We start from the raw sequence: 19,626 nt of genomic DNA, 5'->3' as shown, positions 1-19,626 counted from the left end.
GGCACACGATATTAAACATATGATGGAATATATGTTGCAGTAATAACATATAGTAATAAATAATGCATCCATTGATTTTTAAATTATATATTTGTAATGTGTATATATGTAGCATAATATATATGAAATATAATGTATATATATTTATATATTATATAAAAATACATCCTTTTACTTGATATTGTTTGCCTATCTTTTCATGTGAATTTTAAGTAAACAATGTTAAGAAAGATATTCATCCAAATGTTAACAGAGGTTGTCTGTTGATGGGAGGATTTCAGGTAATTTTTTTTTTCTTTGTTCTTTTCTGAGTTTTTACCGTGAATGTGTACATTTTTATAAAAATAATTGGCTTTTCAAAAATTATTAGAAAAAACAGAAACTTCTAATTACAGGAAAGAAACTATCTTCCATTCTGATCACTACATCAACCAATTGAACAAGAAGCACACATCAATATCCTGTGTGTCCAACCCATAGATAAAATTGTATTTCTTGCAACTCAAGTCTTTCCTCATGAGGTCACCAGCTAATTTAACAGCCACTTTTCTTAGCAGTTTGCCATCAGCATGTTCTTAGTTTCCATAGAAAAATTATCTTTCTGTTTTCCTAATTACATTATGTAATATTTAATCCAATTATGAAAAAAGTGAAAGTCACACAGTCGTGTCCAAGTCTTTGTGATCCTATGGACTATAGCCAGGTTCCTCTGTCCATGGAATTCTCCAAGCAAAAGTACTGGAGTGGATTGCCATTTCCTTCTCCAGGGGATATTCCCAACCCATGGATTGAACCAGGGTCTCCCGTGTTGCAGGCAGATTCTTTACCAACAGAGCTACTAGGGAAACCCCAATTATAACAGTTACAATATTAAGTGCAGCAGGTTGGTAAGCACTAAGTCAGTCACTTAGTAGGAACAGAAGTGTGTGGGTAGTTGAGCTGGTTCAGTTGCCTTACAGTGTATTGTTCCTTTTGTTCCTTACTGATCTATTGACACAAGGAGCCTCAAGTGACAGGACACCATTTGTGGCATACGGTCTAATGGGACTAATGATAAGCCTCCAAGTGGAAACCGTCCTGTGTCAGAGCCAGGACTTTTGCACACTCAAAATCTAAGGCTGAGGGGATGGGAAACTCCCCCAAGTGGGTCCCTGAGGAAAATGTAAGTGCAGCCAGTTTTGCTTCTATCCCTTGGTTCTCTGTCCCATATGGTCTACCTACTAGAGACACAGTAACACACAAGATGGCTAATTTAGGGTGCCACTGCATCCTAGAGTATGGGGTCCCATCTTCACAGAACATCATCTCCACGCTGAAACATCAGCTGTACCTTCAAAAGGCCATTCTATATTCTCTGAGTCACTAGCTCAGAATATATTATCTTACCTGAAGACTAGTATCTTTAAATTTGCAGCTATACACTATAGACCAGCTGTTTTAAAACAGCATTCTCATGATGTTCGTTTTTAAAACTGATATACCTAGACATGTATAGAAAATAATTAGACTTGGCCTCAAAGGGTCTGTATGTTATTTCTTTCCCCATTTGTATCTTAAAATATAACTTTAAGTAACAGATATAGAGAAAAATCCTTGCATTTGTGAAACTGTCAAACCCTCCAACACCAGGCCAACCCAGTATCTGGCTGGCGCTGGTAAAGATGTCCCCTTTGTGCAAGGCTTTCTGGTTTTTTGAGTGTGTATGTGTGTGTTTGGAGGAACTTTTACACAGATTCAGTGCTCCTTACAAGTACTGATGTTCAGAACTCCCCTTACCACCATAAAAAAGATTGTATGTCAGATATATCTCAATTCTCAGAACGGCCACAGGACTGGAAAAGGTCAGTTTTCATTCTAATCCCAAAGAAAGGCAATGCCAAAGAATGCTCAAACTACTGCACAATGGCACTCATCTCACCTGCTAGTAAAGTAATGCTCAAAATTCTCCAAGCCAGGCTTCAACAGTATGTGAACCGTGAACTTCCAGATGTTCAAGCTGGTTTTGGAAAAGGCAGAGGAACCAGAGATCAAATTGCCAATATCCGCTGGATCATAAGAAAAGCAAGAGAGTTCCAGAAAAACATCTATTTCTGCTTTATTGACTATGCCAAAGCCTTTGACCATGTGGATCACAATAAAGTGTGGAAAATTCTGAAAGAGATGGGAATACCAGACCACCTGACCTGCCTCTTGAGAAATCTGTATGCAGGTCAGGAAGCAACAGTTAGAACTGGACCTGGAACAACAGACTGGTTCCACATAGGAAAAGGAGTACGTCAAGGCTGTATACTGTCACCCTGCTTATTTAACTTATATGCAGAGTATATCATGAGAAACGCTGGGCTGGAAGAAGCACAAGCTGGAATCACGATTGCTGGGAGAAATATTAATAACCTCAGATATGCAGATGACACCACCCTTATGGCAGACAGTGAAGAGGAACTAAAAAGCCTCTTGATGAAAGTGAAAGTGGAGAGTGAAAAAGTTGGTTTAAAGCTCAACATTCAGAAAATGAAGATCATGGCATCTGGTCCCATCACTTCATGGGAAATAGATGGGGAAACAGTGGAAACAGTGTCAGACTTAATTTTTTGGGGCTCCAAAATCACTGCAGATGTTGACTGCAGCCATGAAATTGAAAGACGCTTACTCCTTGGAAGGAAAGCTATGATCAACCTAGATAGCATATTCAAAAGCAGAGACATTACTAAGGTCTGTCTAGTCAAGGCTATAGTTTTTCCAGTGGTCATGGATGGATGTGAGAGTTGGACTGTGAAGAAAGCTGAGAGCCGAATAATTGATGCTTTTGAACTGTGTTGTTGGAGAAGACTCTTGAGAGTCCCTTGGACTGCAAGGAGATCCAACCAGTCCATTCTGAAGGAGATCAGCTCTGGGATTTCTTTGGAGGGAATGATGCTGAAGCTGAAACTCCAGTACTTTGGCCACCTCATAGAAGAGTTGACTCATTGGAAAAGCCTTTGATGCTGGGAGGGATTGGGGACAGGAGGAGAAGGGGATGACAGAGGATGAGATGGCTGGATGGCATCACCGACTTGATGGACGTGAGTCTGAGTGAACTCCGGGAGTTGGTGATGGACAGGGAGGCCTGGCTTGCTGTGATTCATGGGGTCGCAAAGAGTCGGTCACGACTGAGCGACTGGACTGAACTGAAACAAAAATATATGTTAATGTCAGGGAGTGAAAAGTGCTACAAAGAAAAATAATTCGGATCAGGGGATAGAGAGTGGTGGTGGGGCTATTTTATTTTTATTAATGGCTGTGCTGGATCTTCCTTGCTGTGTGTGGGCTTTTCTTGTTGCAGAGGACCGGCCTCTAGGCTTCAGCAATTGTGGTACAGGGGCTTGGTTGCTCCTCGGCAAGTGGAATCTTCCTGGACCATGTGGAATCATCCTTGATTTTGGATCAAACCCGTGTCCCCTGCATTGGCAGGCAGATTCTTAACCACTGGAGTGGTGGGGGCTATTTCAGATCAGGTGTTGAGGGAGGTCTCTCTCTGAGGAGGTGATACCTGTACAGGGACCTGAGGTGTGAGAGAACAAGTCTCGCAAAGGCTTATGGGAGTGGTGGGAGCAAAGGCCCTGGGGCAGGAAAGAGCTTCAAGGTCTAGGAAAGGTGTGGAGAAAAAGAAGCTGAAGATGATCCTGAGCCAATTCCTATCTCATATGCTCCTCTCTTTTACACCTTTGGAAGACAGGACATCTGTGGGTCCCTGGTAGGTGTCCTGTTTAAGAGCATGTGAGGTATTGCTGTGACAGATTTAAAGTTTTAGAAATAGAGAAACTTGAGGTTAATGTCATGTTATATATGTAAGTATATAAAGTGCTGGTGTTCAAATATGATCCCACAATCCCTCTTTGGTTTTTGTTTGTTTTCAAAAGAAAGGTAATGCAGTGCCTACAATTGTGTGTATTTTAACATTCCATTAAAGCCTGGGGTAAAATGAATAAATATTGACACTAAGTTGCATATATAAAGACTATAAATAGCCTCATGTACGTTGAGTTGAGATTTTGCCTCCAAATGAGGTAGGGCAGGTTTTGCAGACAAAGCGTTTAAAAAACAAAAACAAAAACAAAAAAACCTTGGGGTTTTCAGTGCCTTTGAATTTTGGAATTCCAGATAGAGGATTGTAAACCTGTAATACTTTCCTTTCATGGGTCATCTGTAAGGTCAGCACTCTGTGGAGTAACTCGTAGCAGACGAAATAAAAACCCAAACTGAACAGTCTAATTCTACCCTAGCTGCTGTTTTTGAACTATTTCCTATTTGTTAAGGATAAACTATTATGATATTCTACTTGAGACATCTCAAGAAGCATCTCCCAGATAGGTGTAGAATACAACAGTGCAAACACATCGTTTTCATTAAGGAGTAAATTAGGGTCGCCAGAGCGAGCCCCTGTGGTCGGCTCAGAGTCTAAACAGGTTTATAGAGCTGATGGTGTATGTTTATGGCACTAAGCTCCTGGTGACCAGAACCACCTTGTATAACGAGATGAAGTTTGCCAGCTGTTCCCTCTATTCAGCAATTTTGTTTCTCAGGTAAACACGGTTTGGAGCCAGAGTGGGAGCTGGGTCTCAGTGGCTAGTGTCTATACGATGAGAGTTCTCCAATGGGTTGATTTCATGCTCATAGCCCTTCAGAGCACATAGAAATACTGAATTGATCCTCAGTAAGGTCTGACCTCAAAGCAGCACAACGCATACAGTAGTAAGAACCTGAACAATGTTCCCCTTTCACTCAATGTTTATTAACCATTCGGTGCCAGAAGCTTTGAAATAATCCAAACTGCAGCCCGTATCTAAGTTCTCCTGGTATGAATGAGCTGTGTGCCTTCCCCACTGGTCGCTGCTCCCAGGGGTCCCAGCTTTGCCTGCCCAACGCGGAGGGCGGCTCGACCCTCTGCCGCGGAGCTCCGGCCACCAGGGGGCGCTGCGGCCCCCCTCTCCCGGGAGCGGCCGAGCCAGCCCGGTGGGTGTTTCTCTCTCCCTCTCGCGCTCTCTCTTCCCGGCCTCACATCCGGGTCTGGAGCGCGGCCGCCGCTGTCAGTGTTGCTGCGGTCGCGTCGGGGGCCGGGCCGGGGCGCAGTAAATGGCGGCGGAGGGAGGCGGAGCGGCGGCCGCGCTCAGCCCTGAACCCCAGAAACTTTAGAAGCCCCACAACTTTTCCGCGAAGTGCTGCCGCTCTGGGGGCGTGGACGGAAGGGGAAGGCGAGGCGGGAAGTCTTGGGGGAAGCGGCGGGGAGCCGGAGAGACTCGAACCCGCGGCGGAGGCGGTGGCGGAGTCCGCCCCAGCCTCGCGCCGCCGCGGCCCCCGCCTCCTTCCCCGTGTTCTCCCCGCGGCCGCCGAGGCGGAGCCGGAGCCGCGCGCCGCGCGGGGCCTCTTCGGCGGCGGCGCGCCGAGCCCAGCCGGGCTGCCTCCCCGCGACCTCCGGGCCCTGTAGCTCCGACGCCCCCCGCGCGCGTGAGGCCGGGGCTCCCCGCCGCTTCGGGGGGGGCGGGTGGCGAGGAGGAGAAGGAGGCCGGGCGGCGCGCAGTCCCTGCCGTCCCGGGGTCGCGGGGCCGGGCCCCCGGTGTTGCATGCGAGGCGGGCTGGCCGTGAACGGAGGCGAAGATGGAAGGTTTAACGCTGAGCGATGCGGAGCAGAAATACTACTCGGATCTCTTCTCCTACTGCGACATCGAGAGCACCAAGAAGGTGTCGGCCAACGGGCGAGTGCTGGAGCTGTTTCGGGCCGCGCAGCTGCCCAACGACGTGGTCCTCCAGGTAATGCCGCCGCGTCCGGGGGTCGGCCGGCCGCCGAGGGGTCGCTTCCCGGCGGCTTGGGCCTCTAGCCGCCTGCTTCCGCGGGTGGGAGTGGGCGCCGTTTCTCGAAGGGCCGGCAGTGGACAGGTTCCCCGGACTCCTCCGCTGCGGGCCGGGGCCGCAGGTGCCCGGGCGGCCGGGACTCGCGAGGGGGGAGGGGGTCGCTCTTCGAGGACAAAAGTCAGGCAGAGATATTGTGGGGGTTGGGGAGGGGGTGGTGGTCTCTCTATTCTCTCTGGAGAGCGTAAGCCCTGTATCTCTCGGCTGCCCCGCAGAATCTGGATTTTTCAACCCTGGAAGAGCAACTTCAGATGAAAGATCTGGGATTGTTACCATGCTTTTGAATCCTTGGTCTTGAGATCTACTTTTCTTTTTCTTAAGGAAGCTGAATTCTCAAGGAGATTAAAAAATTTGAACTTTTAAGTAATAGTTTGCAAGTAGGTATGAAAAGAACTTTAACTATAGGATGCGTGGCTGGTGTAAACTGGATCGTTTTTCCATTGGGCTTCGATAGCATTTGGTGGAACTGGTGGATTGGGTTGGTAGATAAGTATTGAGCAACTGCAAGTCAAAGGTGCGTATTTGCCTCAATGCCCTAGAGGAGCGAGGAGAGTTAAGTTTTAAGCTTTCTCCGTCTTATCTAATGTATGTGGTGAGCATTGATGTTACTCTGGGTCCCATGAGTCATAGCTGCTAGTAAGATTTTGTCTAAACAGCGTATCAGAAACAGGTTTTAAGCTTTCCTCTTTATGATGATCTAAACCAGTTATCCAGATCTCCAAAACTTACTGCCATGTGCATAGGTATGATGTAGTATATTGCAGAGAGCCCTGAATCAGGAGTTTTCGGGCCTGGACCCTTGACCCCCACTCTATTAACCCGCAGTGTGACTTTGGGCCAGGTGCTTTAAACTCTTCAAGCCTAAGTGTGCTTAGAATGAGGGTCAAGTTCCTTCTGAGGAACCTTCTGGGAAATATAAAAATGTCCACACAGGCCTCTCTTTTAGAAGTTATCTGTGCGTTGATTGTGACTAAATTGAACGAGTTCTTTTCGCATAATCTGGTTTATGTTGCTTTTTAAAAATTTTGGGAGGAAAATTGGGCGTCTTACACACCAGCAGCTGGGAGTCTCATATTCATTCTGCTGAAGAGACAAAGTAAATATTTTAGGCTCTACTGGCCACATACAGTCTCTGTATGTATATTCTTTGTTTTTGTTCTTGCAGTCTTTTAAAAATGTAAAAATCACTTTTAGCTCAGGGGCATACAAAACAGGGCCTCTAACTGCTGACCCCTGCTGTGTGGGTACTGTATGTACCCATATGGCTTTGGAGTTAGACTTACAGGAACATACTCACTAATGATTTTGCTCTTTTTGTAGAAATACGTTCAAGACATTAGAAAACTAAAATTAAGGGGGAACCTCTCGTTTTTTGTTTGGTTTCTTTCTTCGGGGTAGGGCAAGCAGAAATCGACGACATTCATATTTTTAAGAGTGCATGAAGACTTTAGGACATTGTATTATTGTTTAGGATACAAATTAATTAACCTTTGCTTCAAACATGTTTAACCCAGTCCAACTTATTTTTATGTCATGCTCAATTTTATTTACACTCAAAAATAAATTTTTATTGCCTTTTTTTTAAGAGAACTTAAATAGCATAAATATTCAGGATTCAGTTATATTAATAAGCTGGAAACTGTAGAAACTCCCTAAAGCACAGTTCTTATAGCTTTCTGGGTATCTTGAAGGCAATTTACTTAAAAAATTGGCCTAGGAGATAAAATGTGGAACAAAAGAGGAATGTGGGCTTAATTCCCTAATGGAAGCTTAGGATTGTTGGAAAACAGTCCTCCCTTGCTTCCTAAGTTGAAAACATTTGGAGCAGCTCACATACAAATTAGCACTGGGCTAGGTGTTGCAGGGCATCACAGCAGGAGTAAGAAGTTCTCAAGAACCTTGTAAGCTCCAGAAATAAACATGTAACAAAGCAGTGTGAATGTCATGAGATGGATAAAGGAGAGTATGACTAAGAAAGGGGTCTTCATTTAATTCAGATGGACCTTACAGTAGTATGGAGGGATGAAGAGGATTTCCAGGCAGAGGTAAAACATGGCCAGAGGTAGAAAGTGTGAGAAGGACCCTTTGCAAGGAGTAGCAGATAGTCATATTTTGCCAAAGCTGTATGTTCTGGAGATACTGGCACTTAGAGACCACATTGGGAAAGATTCTGAAGAACAGGCCAATTTCATATTTTAGGAGGCAGTGGAAGCTCACTGATAGTTTTTGACTTCAAGTGAGAAGGAGATCAGAGGCTAGGGAAAGAGGCTTGAGCAGTGGTTCAGAATAGAAGCTACATACTGGGCACCCAAACCAGGTGACAGCAGCAGAACAGAAGAGGAGGGGCTGGATGAACAGGTCTGTGTTAGTGAAGGGCGGTTAGGTGGCCGCAGTGTGAGGTGTTTTGTGGGAGAATGTTTGAGACTGGGTGGAGAGCTTTGAACTAATTGTGAAGGAGGCAGGGAGTTACAGATTTAAGAGAACTGACTCATAAAAGCTGTGCTTTAGGAGGCATTTCTGGTGGCTCAGACAGTAAAGAATCTACCTGCAGTGCAGAAGATCTGGGTTCCATCCCTGGATTGGGAAGATTCACCGGAGAAGGGAATGGCAACCCACTCCAGTATTCTTGCCTGAAGAATTCCATGGCCAGAGGTGCCTAGCGGGCCACAGTCCATGGGGTCACAAAGAGTCGGACATGACTGAGCTACTAACGCACTTAGGAGGCATTTAGGAGACCAGAGCAACTGAAAGTAGAGGGAAGAAGAAACTGGGGGACTGATTCTTTCATATGTAAATGAAGTGATGAGGAACAGGGCCAAGGAACTCAAATGTGGGAGTGGGGACGGCTAGGGGGAAGGGGATTTTGCCACCCACAAGGCCCTTAGAGACATATTTGGTTATCATAGCTCAGAGGGAGGGAGCAGTTCTACTGGCCTCTAGTAGATAGAGGCAAGAGTACTGCTAAACAGCCTGCAATGCACAGGACAGCTCCGACAGCAGAGTCATCTGGCTCAAAATGTCAGTAGTGCCAAGATTTAAAAAACTGATCTGGACTCTGGTGGTAACAGTTGATCAGAAAATGAGGTTGAAGATACAGTAGAGGATGATGGAGGTAGACCTGATGAGCCTAGGTTAGCTGGTGATATTTTGATAAGAGAAGAGAAGGGCGCGGTTTATTCTCTGTAGGATACCACTCACAGTTACAGAAGGGGCAGGAAGAGGGCCTGATTTCTGAAGAGAAATTGATGAGTTTGTTTTCAGGTGTTTTGAGATGGCAGTGCAGTACTCCAGGAGATAGTTGGAGATGTGTGAATGTCCACTCTGAGTGCTGGGTCTTACAGTGAAATTTGTGTGTTTGGGATTTCTCCTCTGCCTTTCTCACCTGCATATCTTGGAGGTAGAGACCAGACAGCTTCTCACACTGTAGGCATGCATTTTTACACATCAGGGCTTTGATTGATATAGTAGTTTTCAGCATTTGTTAATAAAAGTCATGAGAAGACTGAGTCATCTGAGGAATGAGTATAGAGAACAAAGAACAGAGGGCCCAGAACTAAAGGAGGAAGGAACTGGCCTTTATTGAGTGCCTATTGTGTTCTTTTACTGTGCAGGTCATTTTCATGCAGGAACTCATTTGATCCTTGCAAAACAATCCTGTAAAGAGAGTATTATTCTTATTTATTAACTAGAAACTTGATAGACAGAGAAGTGTTAAATAACTAGGTAGTGAATAGAATACCTCTCCTTTACCATTATTTCTTGCCACCTGTCAGTTCTTTCCTACTTTTCACTGTTCATGTACTTGGTTTGCCCATAGTTCTTACAAAGAGTAGAGATTTTAAATGATTTGATTTTGAGTTATATGTGGATTTCCTCGTTTGCAAAATAAATATTTTTATCCATGATGATGTCTGGAAGTATAGTCACTTCAGAGAACTAGGAGGATTCTTGTGTATGGTATCCTGAGTTTCACATTGCAACACTGTCTTAGACTTGCCTCGTGGTCCAGGGGGTAAGAATCTGCCTGCCAACGCAGGAGACATGGATTTGATTCCTGATTTGGGAAGATCCCACTTGTTTCGGAGCAACTAAGCCCATGCACCATAACTGCTGAGCCCATGTACTGCAGCGCCTGAAGTCCACATCCCTAGAGCCTGGGCTCTGCAACAGGAGAAGCAATGTTCGTTACACTTGTTTGGGAATACCAGAGTAAAACCTGTTCTGAATATAAGGGTTTGTTTGGGGAGACAGTGTGTTAATTGATGAAGTGAATGAGCTAGAGCATCATAGTATTATGTGCCACACCAGAGAGGAACAAGACTAGGCAGAGAAAAATCTGGCTCATAGAATTTAATCATGAGGAATTTTGCTGTCTGTTGAGCGTGAAAATATTCAGTGGCTTAAAAATAATCTTCAGAATTATTTTTTAAATGTTAGGGAAGGTATGCTATTTACCACACCAATCAGTATGTTTTTCTAGCTTTTATTTAAAATTTATACTTTGGAAAATGTTTTAAAACTTCATATAGACTTAGAATGAACAATAGCTTGATAAAAGGTTCTAGTAATAATTGTTCATTAAAGATTATAAGAAGTGTACCCATTAATGAATCTGAGAAAATCTTTTAGTTCATTTGTGTTGAGCAATATCTTGGTAGAACATTTGAATAACACATTTGTTTAGTGAAGGAAAAGTGATAATAATGAAACGTGAGCCATTTTATTTTTCTTTTGGAATTTGTTCAATTATATGATCTACTCAGTAATAAGATTAAAATAAAGAAGCAGAGCTTCATTTATGCATTGAAAGTTGCAGACTTAATAAATGTCAGGTTTGTTCTGGAGAAGTGATTTTTTTTTTCATTTGTAATCACTAAAATAGTTATCAGTCAGTGCAGCTCAGTCGTGTCTGACTCTTTGCGACCCCATGAATCAAAGCACACCAGGCCTCCTCTCCATCACCAACTCCCGGAGTTCACTCAGACTCACGTCCATCGAGTCCGTGATGCCATCCAGCCATCTCATCCCCCTGTCGTCCCCTTCTCCTCCTGCCCCCAATCCCTCCCAGCATCAAAGTCTTTTCCAGTGAGTCAACTCTTCGCATGAGGTGGCCAAAGTACTGGAGTTTCAGCTTTAGCATCATTCCCTCCAAAGAAATCCCAGAGCTGATCTCCTTCAGAATGAACTGGTTGGATCTCCTTGCAGTCCAAGGGACTCTCAAGAGTCTTCTCCAACACCACAGTTCAAAAGCATCAATTATTCGGCGCTCAGCTTTCTTCACAGTCCAACTCTCACATCCATACATGACCACAGGAAAAACCATAGCCTTAACTAGACGGACCTTAGTCGGCAAAGTAATGTCTCTGCTTTTGAATATGCTATCTCGGTTGATCGTGGCTTTTCTTCCAAGAAGTAAGCATCTTTCAATTTCATGGCTGCAGTCACCATCTGCAGTGATTTTGGAGCCCCCCAAAATAAAGTCTGACACTGTTTCCACTTTTTCCCCATCTATTTCCCATGAAGTGATGGGACCAGATGCCATGATCTTCGTTTTCTGAATATAACACACTATAAAAATGATCTTACCTTAAACACTTTACTATACACAGTTGAGAAACACTGTTTGAGAAAGAAGTCGCATTTATTGGCTTTCTGTAGTATCATATTTACTTAAATAATTTTTCTTTCTTATAAGGTACTTTGAATCTTTTTCTTTTCTTTAGCCAGTAGTCCAGAGTTAGTCTTAATAACTTGAGAATTCAAGCTAGGCATTTTGACGGAGCTCTAAAAGAATGTGAGAAGTTGACATGTAAAGGATCACTAAACATGGGATACAAGTTCCAGCCCTGCCCCTGAGGCGATTACTTATTGCCTGGATTTTAGTTCTCACCATGGAAATGATTGAATTGGGTTTTTTATTTATTTTTTATACTTTTTTGGCCACACTATGCAGGATATGGGATCTCAGTTCCTCAAGCAAGGATCGAACCTATGCCCCCTGCGTTGGAAGCTCAGAGTCTTAACCACTGGACTGCCAGAGAAGTTCCTGATTGGGTTTTTTAACGAAGAGGTTACAGTGTAGGAATGGCTACTCTGTCCAGCCACATCCTTACGAAAGTAGTCACTCAGACTTGAAATTAGTTGATACCCTATTTTGAAGCTGGAATTGATCTCTTTTATGCACTTTGGGAGATATGAAGAGGTAAATCTTGCCTAGAGTGCTGAAGTGACCGTGTATATAAGAGGGAACTGATGCAAGGGTTGTACAATCCATGATGCTTAGTTCTTCAGTGTTCTGGCCAGTGAGAATTTGATGGGTAATAAGACTTGGCCTTTTTAATGTTTGTCCTGATAATATATTTCATTTTCTGTAGTCTTTCCTATGATAGATGCATCTTGATTTGTCTTTTCCCTCTACCTCTGTGTAAGGAATTTATGGCTGATGAGTTGCATATATAGGCATGACAAAAATCAGGAGATGATAATAACATGGCTCAGAAATCTTTTTTTAAGTTCATAAGTGAAAGTGAAGTTGCTCAGTCGTGTCCGACTCTTTGCGACCCCATGGTCTGTAGCCTACCAGGCTCCTTCCTCTGTCCATGGGATTTTCCAGGCAATAGTACTGGAGTGGATTGCCATTTCTTTCTCCAAATTTTGTTGCAGTTTGATAAATTATAGGACTTAAAATGCTTAAAAGAAACTACACTTCATTTTGTTTCAAGAATTGACTATGTTGAATTTGAGTCTCTTGTTACATGATGAAGACAGAATTTATTAAACTGTGTATTTCCTTCAAACCTCTTGTGGTTGTGGATTCCTTTGAGATGCTGGTGCACATGCTGGATGTCTGCTTAGAAGACTTAGTTACACAAAAGTCTGCATATAATTTGGTTGCCAGCCTTCCCCTTACCTAGCCAAGCTTGTCCCATGGACCTCTACATTAAGACAGTTTTAAGGAACAGCACGCAGACCTGGAAAAGCTGACCATAAGTCTTTCTTAAATCAGTTTTGTATAATTTCAGAAAGTACTTCATGGCTACTATTTATGTTTGGGTTGTATATGCAGTGGTGAGAACTCAGGAATCTTCCCAGCCTTCATGGATTATAAATTGCGGCAATGTTTAAAAGGAAAAGAACTGTGTCTATGCTATACGATCCTACCTAAGTGTAAGGAAAGACCTCTATGAGGAGATGGGGGCATAGCAAGAGAACAAAACTGAGACGTTTCGCATAGAGGGAATGAGCATGCTAAGGGCTGGAACAATATACGAAGAACTTGCTGTGTTTGTTGAGATGAAAGCTGGAGAAGTATGGGCAAGAGGGGAGAATGGCAGGGACCATGTGCTGCAGGGCCTTGTACACAGGGATCAAGCATTTGGATTATGAATGACTGAAAGTTTATGTTCGGGGTAGTTTAGTTCAGTTCAGTCGCTCAGTCATGTCCGACTCTTTGCAACCCCATGGACTGCGGCATACCCCGCCTCTCTGTCCATCACCAACTCCCGGAGTTCACTCAAACTCATGTCCATTGAGTAGGGGATGCCGTCCAACCATCTCATCCTCTGTTGTCCCCTTCTCCACCGGCCTTCAATCTTCCCCAGGGTCAGGGTCTTTTCCAGTGAGTCACATCAGGTGGCCAAAGTATTTGGAGTTTCAGCATCAGTCCTTCCAATGAATATTCAGGACTGATTTCCTTTAGGATAGACTGGTTGGATCTCCTTGCAGTCCAAGGGACTCTCAAGAGTCTTCTCCAACACCACAGTTCAAAAGCATCAATTCTTGGGCGCTCAGCTTTCTTCACAGTCTAGCTCTTACATCCATACATAACCACTGAAAAAACCATAGCCTTGACTAGATGGACCTTTGTAATGTAAAAGCAAAAAAGTAATGTCTCTGCTTTTTAATATGCTATCTAGGTTGGTCATAACTTTTCTTCCAAGGAGTAAGCGTCTTTTAATTTCATGGCTGCAGTCACCATCTGCAGTGACTTTGGAGCCCCCCAAAATAAAGTCAGCCACTATTTCCAGTGTTTACCCATCTTTTTGTCATGAAGTGATGGGACCAGAGACCATGATCTTAGTTTTTTGAATGTTGAGCTTTAAGCCAACTTTTTCACTCTCCTCTTTCACTTTCATCAAGAGGTTCTTTAGTTCTTCGTTTTCTGCCATAAGGGTGGTGTCATCTGCATATCTGAGGTTATTAATATTTCTTCCGGCAATCTTGATTCCAGCTTGTGTTTCATCGAGTCTTAACGTTTCTCATGATGTACTCTGCATATAAGTTAAATAAGCAGGCTGACAATATACAGACTTGATGTACTCCTTTCCCAATTTGGAACCAGTCTGTTTTTCCACATCCAGTTCTAACTCTTGCTTCTTAATCTGCATACAGATTTCTCAAGAGGCAGGTCAGGTGGTCTGGTATTCCCATCTCTTTCAGAATTTTCCACAGTTTATTGTGATCTACACGGACAAAGGCTTTGGCATAGTCAATAAAGCAGAAGTAGATGTTTTTCTGGAACTCTCTTGCATTTTCCATGATCCAACGGATGTTGGCAATTTGATCTCTGGTTCCTCTGCCTCTTCTAAAACCAGCTTGAACATCAGGAAGTTCACAGTTCATGTACTGTTGAAGCCTGGCTTGGAGAATTTTGAGTATTACTTTACTAGCGTGTGAGATGAGTGCAGTTGTGCGGTAGTTTGAGCATTCTTTGGCATTGCCTTTCTTTGGGATTGGAATGAAAACTGACCTTTTCCAGTCCTGTGGCCACTGCTGAGTTTTTCAAATTTGCTGGCATATTGAGTGCAGCGAGGAGTGACAGCGTCTTAATTATATTTGTCAGAGGTTACCCTGCTGTGTAGAGAAGATTGGCCACTAGATATGCAGTAATTCAGGCAGGAGACATGATGGCTTAGATTAGTGAGGTGGTGGTAGGGTTGAAAGGAGTGGACAGGCTTGAGGTATTTGTAGGTGGTAGACATAGTGGGACATGATAGTGAATTGGATATGGAATGTAATGGAAGAAAGAATTCAGGGATCTTGTTGCAAGTGACTATTACTGAATGGGTGGGAAAGAAATAGGCTTTTTAAAAGGGAGTTTTGTTTTATTTGGGTAATGGTGAATTCTGCAGTTTTCTTTTGTCAGTCTTAAATTCTCAGAAGCCTGTAAGATTAAGTAAACCTCTATCAGAGAGGATCAGCAAATCCTTGACTTGGAGATGTCAGTTTAAAGATCATCAGTGTGTTTGTTGTTCAGTTGCTAAGCTGTGTCTGACTCTTCGCAACCTCATGAGCTGAAGCTCTCTTGGCTTCCCTGTCCTTCACTGTCTTCCAGGGTTTATTCAGACTCATGTCCATTGAATCAGTGATGCTGTCCAGCCGTCTCATCTTCTGTGGCCCCCTTCTCCTCCTGCCCTCAGTCTTTCCCAGCATCGTATTTTTTTCCAATGATGTATTGGAGCTTCAGCTTCAGCATCAGTCCTTCCAGTGAATATTTAGAGTTGGCTTCCTTTAGGATTGACTGGTTTGATCTCCTTGCTGTCCAAAGGATTCTCAAGAGCCTTCTCCATCTTTACAGTTTGAAAGCATCAATTCTTTGGTGCTTAGCCTTCTTTATATCCAGCTGTTACATCCGTACAGGATTACTGGAAAAACCGTAGCTTTGACTGTATGGATCTTGGTCAGCAAAGTGATGTTTGTGTTTTACTATGCTGTCTAGGTTTGTCATAGCTTTCCTTCCAAGGAGCAAATGTCTTTAATGTCATGGCTGCAGTCACCATCTGCAGTGATTAGTGATATTCAAAGCCATGAAAATAGGTGAAATCCCTGAAGAAGAGAATATAGAGAGGAAAGAAGAATTGGTTAGAAATAGAACCCTGAGGAACACTACATTTCTAAGTTGGGAAAACTGGAAGTCCTTTACTAAGAAGGACAGCCCGAGTGGAAATTGGGAATATATATTGGATCATGTCGTGGATGCCAAGTAATGCAACCATTTCAAAAAAGGAATAGTTAATTCTCGAGTTTGGCTGAGAGGGTGAGACAGTATGGGCAGAAATATGACCTTCGGATTTGGCAACCTAAAGGTCATCAGTGACTATAATGAGCCTGTGTCACAGACTGGTAGAGATGGAAGCCAGATTTGAGTGACTTGTAGGACATACAGTGACCCAGGAACTAGAAATTGGGTTTAAAGAAGTTAAAGGAAACAGACACGGGGCCGAAGTTGAGGTATGAGGATGTAAAGGAAGTCTTTGTTTTTTTGAGTGTATGAGAAATGCCACAGCATGGTTTTAGTTGTTAGGATTAATAAGGGAAGGAAGGAGGATGAGGAGAGACGTCCTTGAGAAAGCAAGAATGGCCTAGGAACCTGACCGCACAGTACAGCAGTTCTCTGATAGGAAACAGATAATGTCCACAGTTCCAAAAGGAAGAGAGAAGGGGAAATGTATTCCCAGTAGCATCAAAAAGAATAGAACACTTAGCAATAAACTTTAACAACAACAACAAAAAACCAAGATGTTTTTATTACAAAACATTAACCGAGGGAATTTAAATAAGATTTTTGTTTGTTTGTTTTGGGCGCACTACAAGGCCTGTGGAATACTAGTTCCCAACCAGGGATTGAACCCAGGCCCTCAGCAGTGAGAGTGTGTGGAGTTCCAACCACTGGACCAGGGAATTCTCTTAAATAAGATTTAAATAATTGGGGAGATAATCTGTGTTCATAGACTGGATGATTGAATGGTAAGATGATAATTCTCCCCCAATTTGATCTATAGATTCAATAAAATACCTGCAAAAATTCTAGTAGACTCTTACAGATATTGCCCAGCTGATCCTAAAATGTATCAGGAAATGCAAAGGATCTAGCATAGCCAGACCCCTTTTGAAAACAAACAAAATAGGAGACTTACCTTGCCTAACTGTAAAACCTGTATGATCTGTAGTGGCCAGGACAGTGTGATTGGCATGAGGATAAGCATTATCGACGCCCCCTTACAGTTATGTTCACTTGGTATTTTTAAAAAGTGCTAGGACAATTCAATGAGGAAAGGATAGTCTTTTTAACAAATAGTGCTAGGACAGTTGGATATCTGTGTGTTTTTAAAAAGTGGATTTTAATATACTGTTTTATATATTAATACTTCACACCACACATGAAATTATTTATAAATCATAGACTTTGTAAATTTATCATTGTAAAACTAAAGCTATAAAAATTCTAAATGATTACATAGGAGGAAATCTTTGTGACCTTGTATTAGTGTTCCTAGATAAGACACCAAAAGCATGAATCATAAAAGAAAAAGTAATAAATTGGACTTCTTTAATGAAGTTTTAAAACTTATACTTCATAAGATAGTTAAAAAGACAAGCCACAGACTCACAGAAAATATTTGCATATTGCAAACTTGGTAAAAGTCTTTAATCTAGAATATATAAAGAAGTCTTACAATTCAATTATAAAGGAAAAAAGCAATTTAAAAATGGGCAAAAGAGTTGAATAGATATTTCACCAAAGGAGATGTTATGAATGGCAAATAAGCATATGAAATGATATTCAACATTAGTCATTGAGGAAATGCAAATTGAACTGCAATGGTGTATTGTCACACATCCACTTAAATGGCTACAATTTAAAAGACTGACGTTCTCTAATATTATTAATGTGTAGAAACTGAAATCCTTACATACTACTTGGAAATGTAAATGCTACAGCCATTTTGGAAAAGTTTGATTGTTTCTTTAAAAGTTAAACATATGCTTACCATACGAACCAGCAGTTCCACTCTTAGGAATCTATCCAACAGAAATGTAGATGTGTGCCCACAGAGAATTGTGTATGTCCATTTTAGCCGTATTCACAATAGCCAAAAATTGGAAAACAATCCAGATGTCCCTCAAATGGTGATAAGCAATATATGGTATATCCATACAATGCAATACTTTCCTATAAAAAATAAGGAACAAATTACTGATAAATGCTACAGCAGAAGTGGATATCAAAAACATAAGAAGTAACAGAAGCCAAACATTAAAGAGTATATGCTCTGTGGTTGCATTTATATGAAATGTTTAGAAATATAGAAAACAGGATGGATACCTGAGGCCAGGGCAGAAATGGAAGCACTAGAGGAAAATTTGGAGGGTGATGTGATGGAAAAGTTCTAAAATTGGATGAATTTTCTTAAAGCTCAGTGAATGGCACAGTTTTTGTGAAGTATACATTATGCCTCAAAGCTGTGAATTAAAACTTTAACAATTTGGAGGGTGAGGAGAAGGCATGAACTTGTCCTCTTGGAGAGTGTGCAGGTGAGTGGTAGCGAATAAAGGGCCCTTTGTGCTGTCTGTGTAACTTACATAACAAAGCCTCAGTGTAACTTAATGTAATGTGGCATTTGGTTGTGCATTTATGTTTTGAATATCATATGGAAGATGACATATCAATAGATATTATGTATGAAGGACATTGCCATATGAAGATTCATTACAGCTGGGTATGAATAAGCACATTAATAGATTAAGAAGGGGCTAAAAAACTTGCGATGTGAAATAATGGAAATTAACTTCTATCTATTTGGGTGGTATGCTGACTTTATATACATTTAATTCAGATACTTAACTTTATGGGAAATTACAGAAATTAATACTTTAATCCAAGTTTGAAATAATTGTGCCCAATAAGTAATAATTTTAATGAAATAGTGGTTTTAGTCTACAGGACTACTTCTGGTTGCTTCCTTTTATTGAAATAATTACTGTCACTATCATGACTTTTTTTTGTCGTTAAAAAAAAGCTTCTGTTACTTAGTCACCAGTTTGTTGTCTGTGTAGTCTCTCTACATTGCTGTATCCAGTCTGAGGTATAGTAGATAGATCTTGGGCCACATTATATTAATCTGCTCCTTTGGATAAAAAATAGTTTCTGAGAGTGCTGATCTAAGAGTGATTATTGCCTCTTATCTGTGGATTATGTAAAAAGGTGTATCTATGTCCTTAAAAAATGGAATTATTGTCTAGAAACTGTTCAAGAGTATTTTTTATTTTCTTAAAGTCTCATTTGTGGTTAGAAAGATCAGAGATTTGACTCCTTAAACTACAGAATGTTTATTGGTATTGTATGTTATTATTACTTGTTTTATAAGAATTCATATTTTTTCTAAAGCACTTAATTATATTTCATAGAAAAGCATTTACTTATAACACCCTTGTGATTTTCTGTGTCAGCAAGTATTGTATGTGGTCAGAATGCATAGACTTAGGAATGTGACGGTTCTGGGTTTGGATCTCCACCTCAGTGCTCATTGACTTTCTTGCTCTGAGCAAGTACATTAACCTCCTTTAAAGACTCCATTTCCTCATTTGTAGACTGAGGATGATACCAAATCCAAAAGTTTCGTAATACCACAGTGAAGTAACATGTAAACATCTAGTGCAGTGCCTGGCTCTCAGAGGGTGAGCAGAGTTTTGTTCACTCAAGCTCTGCTCTGTTAAGGAAAACTCATAATTTGTAGGATCTTGGCTTTTAATAGTAGTAAAAGTCTCTACATTGTTTTTCAAGCCTAGTTTTATACCTTTTGTTGTTTTTGTTGCATTGAACTTAACACACTGCCCCCAGTCCTTTGATCCTATCAATATTGCCTTATGTTTCTCCCTTTTACCCTGTAATTAGCGGATTTGTCCTTCTGAAGTTTACCCCAAAAGATTAAAATAAAAGATGGTTCTGATGTCCTGAGT

General features: G+C 41.9%; 1 protein-coding gene across 20 annotated transcripts in view; it reads left to right on the top strand.

Moving 5' to 3' along the window:
* Nucleotides 1–4,962: 4,962 nt before the first annotated feature.
* Nucleotides 4,963–19,626, top strand: part of REPS1 (RALBP1 associated Eps domain containing 1) — an 89,399-nt gene continuing 74,735 nt past the window's right edge. For 17 of the 20 annotated variants that reach the window (XM_069598546.1, XM_069598539.1, XM_069598545.1 and 14 more), the window contains exon 1: nt 5,031–5,787. In XM_069598546.1, coding sequence (XP_069454647.1) covers nt 5,635–5,787 — 153 coding nt within the window. In that variant the 5' untranslated portion in view covers nt 5,031–5,634. Of the gene's footprint in view, nt 5,788–19,626 lie in introns of all 20 variants that reach the window. The other 3 variants (XM_069598535.1, XM_069598534.1, XM_069598528.1) reach the window with 3 other exon arrangements.

The sequence above is a fragment of the Ovis canadensis genome, chromosome 8 (genome assembly GCF_042477335.2).
Source record: "Ovis canadensis isolate MfBH-ARS-UI-01 breed Bighorn chromosome 8, ARS-UI_OviCan_v2, whole genome shotgun sequence".
Taxonomy (NCBI): domain Eukaryota; kingdom Metazoa; phylum Chordata; class Mammalia; order Artiodactyla; family Bovidae; genus Ovis; species Ovis canadensis.
Note: the sequence above shows the minus strand (reverse complement) of the source record. Positions and strands in the feature narration are given on the sequence as shown.